A 12,421-nucleotide genomic window follows, 5' to 3' on the forward strand; every position below is an offset into this window, starting at 1 on the left:
CAAATGTGTACAGATTCAATGAACGTAACTGTAAGTATGTTATAACTGTAACCTTTATTTGCGTTGAAAATATATCATTTTTATTTTATGGTAAATATGTAATTTCACTAACACTGCCTGGAAAATTGGATATATCAATAATCAAAAATGAATATGCAAGAACAAAAGTTAAAACAGATTTCTTTCGACACAAATTTTGTTTTTCAAATATTTGGGCATAATTCATTGTTATGTCATTAGTAATGAATAAACATATAAGTAGATATAAGATGTTAATAATTCACGTAAACAAAGTTTGATAACAAATCTTCTAAAAAGCTTAAATATTGAAAAACGATTCTCGGCTTTCTCGAAACGCACCGCAGTAATCTTCAGTTAACGCAAAAAAAAAACATTCAGCCGCGTTGCGATCCTCTCGAGTGTTCGACTCTTACCTAAACCTCGCCGTAATGAAAATTTCAGGCGTCGGCACGAAGAGAGGGCGGTTGGTGCTGCCGCTGCTTGTAAAATGCGCGTGTAGTGCCAGGCCTCGATAAAAGATGAATAACTGGATGCCGCGCGCGAACGCGAGAGAAAGAGAGAGACTTGCGGATGCGGAGCTATATGGTGGTTGGTGCACAAGCTCCTCGACGAAAATTTTAATGAGCCGATGAGGCAGCTGCTCTATCCTAAATACACATACATACACCCAAGTTTGCCGGAGTTGTTAATAAGTGAAGGTTATTAGTGCGCGAGCTTATACTCCAGAATTTTCGGCAGAACGCTATGGCGGTTTGAGAGCTTTTAAAAGCTGCGCAGCCTCATCGTAAAAGTCTGGTAGGACGACTATTTTTAATGCACTTTGTTTAATGTCTTGATCAACTTTCGCAGTTACTGAATATTCGAGTGTGAGTCGTATTCTTTTATTCAGGAAAAAAAGAACTGATGTCAACCAGAAACAAAAAAACTTGAATTTTCTTAGAGTTTCGAAGGGACTGGTAAAAAGAAACAAGTTTTAATTTCACGATTTGCTTGGATAAATTTCAGAACTACCTTTCCAACAAGGACATTCAACGCGCCAAAGTTTCACTTCGAACTCGCGAGATAATTACGTCACTGACCTCGATTATTCCAATCAAGAGGTAAAAATGAAAAGTTTGCATATTTTTACGATAGTATCAAATGAGAATACCATTGTATCGCAATTAAATTTTAATAATCTCGTTAACACAAGTATTACTAATCTAATTACAACAACACTCGGGCGAATGCACGCTCATTAACAACATTAACACTTCCAAGTGACTCTCCTATTTGAAAAGTTTAAAGTTAAAAGCATAATTAGGAGAATAAGATGAAAACTAATTTGCCTCTGGACTAAAAAAAGAGGAAGAAGAACACGGCCCACATAGCCCGTTGTCGTTATTTTTTTTTCAGTTTACTCCGCACACAACTGTCCAGGCAAATAAAAGCAAAACAAAATGTCTACGGCGTGGGAGCACAGCAAAAACAACCAGCAAATGGCACAAGCGCGTAGCCTCCGAAATTAATTTGGAAACTAAATGCGTTGCGGAGCAGAAGACAGTAGCAAAAAATGTTGTTTACGTAGATACTCACTGTGGTCCGGGCATCCTTTGAGCTCGAGTCTCAAGCAGACTGTGCGTCTGTGTACCGAATGTGGTAGAACTCGTAACTGCTGAGCAAAGATCGCTGGCACTAACTCTCTTGTTACGATCGTCGATGTGTCGACGTTGCCCGCCAACACCTGCCACATATAAGATCGACGTATCAGTTGATGTGTTTGGGCGCACGACTCCAAGTCTTTTATTACTTGAAATTCGAGGGATGAGGAATTAAAGAAGATATCTTTGGTCATAATTGACTTAGTGAGTATTCAAGCTTTGGATCAATTGAATTGGGTATTTGCGAGAAAGTATGTAGGATTTGGCGGTGTCGCCTTGTCTTTGTCTGTTGATTTCAGCACAAACGTGTGTTTAATGTGCAAATGTTTAACGTACAATGCATAATGTCAGACAAATTGGCTTAATTATAAATATTTTTGTAAAGTTATAGCTGTAAAAATAAGGAATTATATTTTTGTTGTAAAAATTCATTTCCACAATGTTTCGCAAAGCAAAAAGCTTTTAATATCATTTTTCATGGTAATTTACCGTCGACTTTAATTTCTGCTTTTTTCCGTTTTAGAGGTAAAATTGTTCGCTCTGTCATAAGAAAAGAAAAGATTGTCGAGCGTGCCAACATTTAACTACTCTCATCAACTATTAAACCCTAGTCTTTTCATTGCCGTATGTTTTTCACGCCTCGAGCTTGCAGTTGTAGTGGTAGATGTCGCGTAAAAACTCGAGACGATTCTCGAGCTCCGTGTAACTCAATGATTCTTGGCGCTGTACAAATTTGCGCAACTTTTGTCCTCCTTGTCGGAATTAAGGGCTTTTTTCTTTATCTCGACGGTGAGCTTTTGCGTCAAAGGCCAAAAGCACTCGTTACTATTTATGTACTAGAATGATAATTTATCAGTGTCTTTTTGCATTCCTTATGAGAATACTTGGTAAAATAATTTCTAATTCTGAATATTGTTCTAATAAAATTCATGTAGAAAATGATGAGTTTCATTTATACGATGCAAAAGTACTTCCAAATAATTGTTGGAAGTTCATAGTGTTTTGATTGAATACAATTTTCAGTATCAATTTTATATTGCAAAATTATGCCACATATTTTAAATAACAATGTGTTCATCAGATCAACATAAAGCAATTGTTAGAAAAAAATACAAATGTCAACTTTTTTCCATTTGCGGAAAGCTTCATTAACAGCAAGCACCAAATGAATTGAGGCATTACGTAATCTAAGTAGCAGAGAAAGGGAGAGATAGAGGCAGAGAGCATTATACCAAAGTCATGTATTCTCATGCGTATAAGGCTCGCAGATATTTCGAAAGCGACTTTTTTTGAGATTGTTGATGACCAGAGTTTTCCCCGCCATAAAACAATAAAAATTATCTATGTCCCCTGCTGCGCGTAAATAACTAGAAAAACACTAGAACAAATTGAGTCTGTGAATTCTACGGGGGAATTTCGACAGTGTGGAATGAATGTATGGATATAGCTGGCCTGAATAATTGTATGCATCTTAACCAAAGAGATATTATTATATTCACTGCTCTCTTGAGTGTTTGGTATTTCTTGTGAAATAATTGTTAAGCATTTTGTTCCTCACCTTAGAAGTTTTTTCAACATTTTATTTTTTTCATTTCCTAATCCACATCGTTATTTTGCGATTGACATTTTATCATGTACAGTTTGACCCAGAAAAATTCATTGTCCGAGGCAAGCGCGTAAAACGTCGGCGAAGCTCGTAATTTTTACGGGCTCGCGGCTTGTTACTCGCTTCTCGCTCCGTCGCCTCGATATAAATCGGACAGTTGGGGAGGGGGGAGGGGGATGACGGTAGTGCAACGAGTTCAAAAAAAAGAGAGAAGAAAAAATATACACACCCACCCAAGTCAGCCAAACGTAACGCGTGTAACGAGCGATATTTACCGGGTTGAGTTGCCGATTTCGTTTTCCATTTTGCTGCTGCTGCGCATGCAGGGATTTCTATAGATCGCTTTTTTCGTTGGAGAAAATAGCGACGTTAAAAATGAACTGACCTCCTAAAGCACTTGTTCACACTGTTAGATTGGCTCTGATTGCGGTTTAGCAATCAGCACATTTGCGATTGAGTTTAATGGCTTCTTCTTTCTTTTTCTTTAAATAATAATAAAGTACGCGTTCATTTATGCTACAATAAATGAACATAAATACTAAACACGGAATTGGAAACGAAAACTCGTTGCAAGAAAATCAGAACAATAGGATTTGCCTGCATCGATAATTTACGCGTAATATCACGAATAATAGACTTATTAAATAAAGAAAAGAAAAATAATTTATTATTCGAGTCGTCCGCTCCATCCAATTTAATACATTAAATTTTATTGTTCAGTACCTTATAAAGTAAACTTTACATAAATATTCCAAGCTGAAAGTGTGTTATCCGAAACCCGATGAAATTCTGTCAACGTTAAAGCAAATATTTTCGAAATACCGATTGAAGCACCGTAGAGATTAACGTACGTGCATATCAACTGCGAAACTATTTGTCATCGAAACGAAAAAAAAAAACAAACAAACAAACAAATCCCAAAGCGATACGGAGCAGTAGAATTTTCAGCATTCCGCGGCTTTCGAAAGCTCATCGCTTGCCAGCAAGATATCTATATATGGCGCTTGCAATTTCGCGGGTTCTGCTCGGAGTTTGAAACTGCGCGTTACAATGCCATCGCGTGACCGAGCTTTTTTTTCGAGCATTCTTCTCGAGCTCTACGGAATTCCCTTTATCACCCCCCTCCCCTCTATTTTCTTAATGTTCGACAAGTGTCGAGGTGATTGTCACTTTCTCTTCCTTAAAGGGACTTGATGAGTCTTGAAAAGGCGACGGCTTAATAAATTACATACCTATAAGCCGGAAAATTAGTAAATCCGTAGCATGTGAAAATTGTTATACACCTGCTATGGGTTTGCCAATACCCCGGTATGTGCACGGTTTTTTTGCCCAGTGAGGCCGAAACTACCATATTATTGACCGACATACGATTGGGAAAATGCTACTTTTGAGCCGTTGGGCAAAAAAGTCAGTTGTCAATTTTCACGTGCTACAAACTTACACTTTCCCGGGCTAGGTATATAATCTACTATTTCAGCTTCACCTCGGGTGTCAATTTACACGCCTTATGGACTTGCCACACTTTCGCGTTCTTGAGTTGTAATCTACTATTTTTTTAATATTTTTTCTTCTTCCGTTTTTAGTAAGATTAATTTTATAATTTTAACATATCAGCGTACGGTATTTAGTTCGAAGAAGTATTATTTTGATATATTTTTCATTTAAATTAAGGCTTCTCTACATAGACACACACACATCACCAAGATATCTAACGTATATGATGTGCATTTTAATTGAGGTGATAAAAAAATCAAAACCATTCTTTGAACTACTCTTTATTTTCCTAATTAAGTCTTGCAAGCTGTGCACATATGACGAAAAGCCACGCACATACTTTAACCTAGAACCACATCGCAATTATATAGGTACATGACTCGGTAGTCCCGTATATTTATTTATCAAGCGGATCTCCTATTTAATTTATTCCGTTGAATGTTTTCATTCATTCTTCGAATATGAAATAATAAATTGACGTTTCAAAAGCACTTTCTGAACTTTTTAATAAATTATCAAAATAACACAATAGAACGTAATTAGATTAATGCAGCCGTAGCAAAGGAACCGTTGTAGACGACTCGTTTTTATCTTTAAAACAGTTGTGAAGGATCGGACACTTGCGTGACTATACTTTTGATCTTGAGGACGAGGCTAGATAATATCATTCCTTTATTCGTTGAAAATCATTTTTCACTTGCTAGAAATAGTAATATTTATCTGGATAATATCTTTAACAAAAGTTTTTACGTTTTTACTAGTCGCTTAATTAAAAAAGAATGGAATAACTTCATAACTCTTTTCGTTCTTTCATGAAGCACTCTGGTAATGTAGTTAATAATATTTGTCTTAAGGGGATTATATTTGCACTCATTTTCAACTTTTTCTTTTTTCTCGAAAGAGCACATCAAAAAACGTAATTTAAGATCAATTGAATGTTCAAACATGATATAAATTATTTTTATATGTTTTCCATTGTACTTGCAATTACTATATTATTATTACATTAGTCTAACGTAATATAAATCCCTCGTTCGATAACTTCTACTGGCTTATAATTTACAATCATTTCAAAATTGGGTTTCATCATTCAGGCATGGCGTCTCGCATTATAAATACATGTCACACATTGCTTTTTCTTATTCCTGCGTAGTTGCAGACCTTACGACAGGTAAACACGATAATATTGTTTAGGATGGGAATAAGTGTGATAAACAAATAACTTAATTGTCTACTAGATCTGAAAGTCTCTATTAATATAAAACATAATCAAACTTAAAATTACCTAAAATACATTGAATAAATAAAATTATAGTAATGCTAATTATAACCGTGAAAATTATACTAATTAAAATATATAAATTTACACTGTATATCACACGCGATAAACTTAAAGTTACTGCAGTCAACTCGATATATTCTGATTCATAAGCGGCGAGCGAGACGAAACTCGAAATTTTCCATCCCCACTATACGGATTCGGTTCTCCTCTCGTTAACTGAGAAAATATAGGCATTGCTTTTACAGTATTTATAGTTGTGGATAGCTCCTCGCTACCCCGCCACCCCGCTCCTCGCTACTATAAGGATCGTGTTCGATGTTGTCACATAGCACCGCGCTTTAAGAGAATATACGGCATTTATGACGTGTACAGATCAAGTGCTTATGGCAATTATTTTCTTTTTCGGCTCCGGCTGTTATCAATTCGAAGCAGATCAAGTTGAAGCAAGATGTCAAGCATGTGTTTAGCGCGCAAACTATAGCCGCGATATCGCTAACATCTGTTTATTTTCAACGTATCAATAATATATTTTGAAAAATACTACGTATTAAATGCTGGATAATGTCAATAGGGATAACGATTATCAAGAATAAATATCTAAATTGATGAATATTTTTTTTCGTAAACATTGCAATAACAAAAATATAATTCATTTTGATTTTTAAGAAGGCACTTGACTAATTCTGTTGTCAGACAATTCTTTTTTTCTTTTGTTATTCTCTGGATGGTTGTAATCGTTCAAGTCTTTTAATAATCATGAGTGTCAGTTTCTTCGATTAGTTATATAAAAAGATAAAATGTCAAAAGGATTGGCATTGTTAAATAAATGTCATACCTCTTTACCATTCCAAAGTTTGTAAGGCCGCCAGTCTGTAAATCCAGGCCGCCAATATTCGACGGTGTATTCCTCGGTGTATTCTTGACCACGTCCATGGTCGAAACGGCCTTGTGTCTCGATAGCTGTTACCATGTGAGTACCGCCAAGGTCTATCTGTATCCATTCGCGCACACCATTCTCGATCTGACGTTTCGGACACCAACCGCCACCTGCTGTCTCTTTGCGAAGTCTGAAAGCCATTTCACAAAAGTTTTTGAATATATACTTTCAATATTTCATTATTATGACAATCTGTTATTAGGATACAAGACCTCGATTTTTTATTGTCCACCGTAGTGCAATATTTAATGCCGGAATGAGAATATCGATCATAAGTACATGATAAAGTTGTATGGATAAAGCGCTGATAAAAACTTATGAGCACTAAATGACAATATAAACTTTTATGTCTCTCTTCTCTATAAAATTAACCGTGTGGTTCAGCGTAAATCAATATACCTGAATATTGAAATACCAAAATAGTATAATAATATATTTATAAATTATGAATACTTAGTGCAGTTGGTAAATTTAATTTTTGATTTACAAAATGGAATAATTATAATGCAATTAAAGCTTTTTTTGAATTTTACTGTGAAGAATGAAAGGCACAGATATTTCCTTCAAAGATCGTTCACACAGTGATATGAATTTTTCAAAATAGAAAATTCTTTTCTCTGTAACTGCTCATTTACTTATATGAAACCCGTCACTCCGAGATTTTAATTTATTCATTTTATTCTGCGACCCAGAAAAATCTCGGAACCACATTTATAAATGCACTGCGGTCAAAAAAAAAACGAAACAAGTTTCATATAACTTTCAACCATAAATTATGAAATATTTTTTAATCATGCCACGCAATTTATATTGTAGAGTTGACCATTCTAGAAACTTTTCATTTCCAATAAGGTATGTTTTAAAATCTCAGGATACTCTTTAAAGAGGGTCGTAACACAAAGATTCAAAATGTATGCATTCAAAATGTGTGATACTCAAAGAGGAGAGCCCTGTATTAACCAACGTATGGCTATTTGTAAAACTTTTGCTTTTCATTAGCTTGATCACAAAAAAAAATCAGTAAATATTTAAATATTTAAATCATGAATAACACGAGCTATTTTGGTAACTTGAAATTTATTTCTATGTTATCCGGATTTTTAATAGTGAACTCAAACATGAAATCGAAACATCGTACTGAATTTCATAAAAACAGAGATTTGTTTATATTTTATCAAATTGTATAGAAGCGTATGAAGCATTTATTTTTTTCAAATTATAATAAAAAAATATAACTTTCCAGCAGCGTAATTGATCCTACCGATATTACATTTCAAACAATAACACAATATCTTTAGTTAAGGAAATTATTTGATAATATCGTACTCGACCTCACGGTATCGAATAGCTGATTTGAGAGCAAGAGAGATGAACGGTTCCAACATCAACCATGTTTACGTGTCTTAACTTGCCATAATTGTCAAATTTGCGCTCCATTGACGCATGTTTTATCAATCAAGCTATTTTTCTACAGAATAGAATTAAATTACGATGAAACAAAAAAAGATAATTTATTGTAGAAACGTATTATATTACCCATAATCCTCTAAAATTATATATAATTTTATGGATCATCATTTTTAATTATAATCTTAGTATATAAATGTCAAAAGTTTTCTTTTTTAAAAATACAAAACAATTCACCTCAAATCTGTTTATTTTGAACATTTTTTATTGTTTTACATAAGAAAACATTTACATAAAACTAAAATTAAAATGACTCTCCAACATTGAAACAGTAATTAAAATTAGATAGATGTAACGGCAATTTTCTATCGAACGTTCTATTTAATCTAAAATAAAGAATTTTTTCGTTAAAAAACATAGTTCTAGATGAAAAGAAAAACTCGAAATATCAGCGCAAAAAAGGAAAAACAAAAATGTTGTATGGCGAATATTTCATCGCCGTGTCCACATCCATATAGAGATATCGGTCAGCGGGCAATAAAATTCAGAGGCCTCTACCGCACGATCGGCTGTCATCGCTAGTGCGCAAAAAAAGTCGCGCTTAACGACCCGCATCGACATAAAAATTGATTGCTTGTTAAGCGAGGATCTCCAATGGCTGAAGCGAATGGCAAACTCTTGCTGATTGGGTGTCGTTCTGTTCCGCGGATTTCAATTTTTATAGCTATCAGCGCACGGAGAAAAGCGATGCTTCCCTTGTTTACTTATTATCACGCGCGAGTCACTTGAATCTGTTGAGGAATATGACATAACCTGGTAGTATAAATTTGCTGCAGATGATCAAACGTACATATTATTTTCATCTGAATATTTAAAGATTTATTTACTTTTCGTATTAAAATTCTACTTTCCACATATAAATCTAATAGACATTTTCTGTCCTCCTATCTTAAAAAAAAGAATTCTCACAGATATGCAGCTTTCTGATTGATTGATGGGAAAAAAAGAGCGCGAAATTTTTTTTGTGTATTTAAAATAGTTGTATTATAACTCTAGAGATATGAGATTGATATTTCAGCGGTAAATTCAGTTTATACATAATCTAAATGGACAATAATCTAAAAATAGAAGTATGCTGTTGATAAATCGTTTTAAGAGAATAGAGATTACATATTTGAAATTATCAGGACATATTAATAATTTTAGAACCATCTGCGATAGTAAAAAATATATTGTCTTAAAATGTGGTTGAAAGAAAGGGAAAGTGAATCGAATAAAATGAAAGGATGTACCCTTTTATCTTTTGTACATTGTGAATTCAAAGATATGCGGACAGCGGATATTAATTATCAGAATATTAAATCCGTTAAATTTGAAGAATGTTCACAGGTATTTCAACGAGGTAACAAAAGAACAAGATATTAAATGTAATACTCATACTAATATAAGAATGGAGCCGTGAGCACTACTATTAAGTATTTAAGGTTTCCTTTTGTATAATAGAATAATAGCTTAGCATATTTTGTTATATATAACATAGGTTCAATCAATATTTTGAATAATTTTTTCAATATATTTTGAAATGAATAAAAATTCATCGGTTTTTGTGAAAAAAATCGGTGCAATTTCTATTGTATATATCAATGAATATCTATGAATGTGGTGTATTTCAAACAACATAATTTGTCTACGCGTATATACCATTAATATCTCAAAATTATCATGTAACAGATTTAAATAATGTAATAAATAACGAAAAAATATATATTTAAAGAAAGAACACGCAAAGCACGCTAAATAATACCACTGTACTTTGGTAGTGAATCGTTATAAATATTCAAATCATAAAAAAACTATGCATTTTCAACCTTTCTTGTATGCAAAGTTATAATGAAATCCTTTGGGAATATAAAACGGTAAAAAAGTACATCAATCGTATTTTGTGAATGCAGTTACGAATGGGCTTTTTATCCGTGCAATGAAGGCAGGATTGTAAATGATTGATTGTGCAAAAGAGATGTAAGAAAGAAGCATATGAATTTGATGCCTAAGGGATTTGAAAGTCGAATTGGGCATACTGCTCTCATATAACTTTTCATAGACAGCTGAGATATTCTCGCTTATCAAGTACAGAAAATACCTGAAATATCTCAAAAGTTTTATTTTAAGAATCATCAAATGAAAATACAGTTGTAGCTATGTTAAGAAAATAACTAATTTTAAGTATCATTGAATTATAAATCCTTGATAACAAAGATTACTCTAAATATACATTCGATAGATTATTCCGAGAAAATCTACTGGCGACAAATGTTCAATATCGCTTGGATCATTGACTATAAGGAAAGATGTATATAACACGTGGAGACGCCAACGGTTTGCAAGAAAAGTAAATAGATAAAAGGAAAGTGGAAACAAAGCGCTGGACTTGCCAGCATCTGGCGCCATGAAAAATTCGGGTGAAACGGTATGTGCGCGTAAAGACAGATTCCCAGGTGTGCGGGTAGTTCTCGATCTGTGTCAGCGTCAGTCGGCTCCTCATTACTCTGGCGAGCGACTCTCCCTCTCTCACGACTGATATGGCGCTCGGCCGGGCACTACTGGTCCTTTTATCGCGGCCACTTCTCGACGCGTCCAGGGAATAAATCAACTGCCCCACCCACCGCCTCCCTTCTCCCTCCTGCTAGCTCGTTGCTGCAACTTCATCATTTGCCTGTCGGACGAGTTGATATTTTCAAAATTTACGCGCGCTGCTATTTTTCGTGACTATTTTTTTAGTGAATTATGCGTGATGTGCCAGTGGAATTAAACAACTTTTTCATATTCAAGCATTATTTCGAATGATTCGTAAATTACATCACTGGAATATTTTATAAATTTTTTCTACGACTTACGATTATAAGCAAATTGTTTCTAGGTGTGTAGAATTCTTACATGTGCTGGAAAATAATGTATTAGCTATAGGAAGTGATATTGAAATATGTATCGTGCGCTAACTACAAAAGAATAACGAAAACGAATAAAAATAAAATTGCGAGAACATTCCGTGTCATATCTGTCCGTTGGTCTCGTCAGTGTGCTTCAAAAATTGCATAAGAAAAACTTTTACCCAACAGCTTGCTTCCAAGCTACCTGACTTAAATCTCGCATGGTTTGGTTTCCGCTCGGCTCTGTTAACCACTTGCCGTCCGCTTTTCTATTTTTGTCGAGCTATTCCCTTTTCCTTCGCGTCCTCGCCCATTTCGAAACTGATGCCCTCAAACCGATATTTCTCGAACAATTTAGTAGCGCAGTAAGAGAAAAAGCAATATTAAAATTGAATACGAAACTATACTTATTATAGTTGAAATCGACACATCCAACGCAGCCAGACGCTAATTAATCACACTTCGCTTTCCCAAGATTCCTCATTCAAATACAGACAAGCATATATTTAATCTCTTGACTTATACCTGACAATAACACTGGAAACCACACACAAGAAGGATGCTTTGACGTATACGTACTGATACACACACACACACACACACACACGCGCATGTATATTTATATATATAGTTGCTTCGCTGTACACGTGTAAGACATGAATATTTCTAAATACGGATGCACTTGGCGCGGATTACCCATGAAAATACATTGTTCACCTTTTATTGTTATATCACGTATTCTTTCGTCCAATTCGCGCAGTAAAATATTTTTCTTTGGTTTTATTTGGAAATTTGGGGGAAAAAATAAGGTCAACGAAATAGGAACTCACCTAGCGTATCGCGGGCCAACATTTGTCACGTACGACGACGAGGCGTTGAGTGCCGAATCCGCTATGGCGCCTGACTCCATGCCAAGGGCGGAGTTACAGGATCCTGAAACAAAAGCCTTCGGTTGAATCAAGAATGTTTCGCGAATACACCCTGCTGGCTATGTTGCGTGTGTGTATATGCAGTAACAAAGAGAGACAGAGGTGCGTCGCTCAAAGCTATATACTTTTTGCAAGTTATTGTTTGCCTACATGAGCTGAGTTGGAGGGGGGGGGGGGG

At 34.9% G+C, this 12,421-nt stretch overlaps 1 protein-coding gene across 1 annotated transcript in view; it reads right to left on the reverse strand.

Annotated features, from left to right (window-relative positions):
• The window catches only part of LOC131663842 (discoidin domain-containing receptor 2-like), a 116,684-nt gene that overhangs the window by 24,313 nt on the left and 79,950 nt on the right, over positions 1–12,421 (reverse strand). The window contains exons 3-5 of the mRNA XM_058934542.1: positions 12,145–12,247; positions 6,879–7,110; positions 1,597–1,744 (exon numbers count right to left, since the gene is read on the reverse strand). Coding sequence (XP_058790525.1) covers positions 1,597–1,744; positions 6,879–7,110; positions 12,145–12,247 — 483 coding nt within the window. The remainder of the gene's footprint in view (positions 1–1,596; positions 1,745–6,878; positions 7,111–12,144; positions 12,248–12,421) is intronic.

This window comes from Phymastichus coffea, unplaced genomic scaffold (assembly GCF_024137745.1).
Source record: "Phymastichus coffea isolate CEN01 unplaced genomic scaffold, Cenicafe_Pcof_1.1 PCOF00039, whole genome shotgun sequence".
NCBI lineage: Eukaryota > Metazoa > Arthropoda > Insecta > Hymenoptera > Eulophidae > Phymastichus > Phymastichus coffea.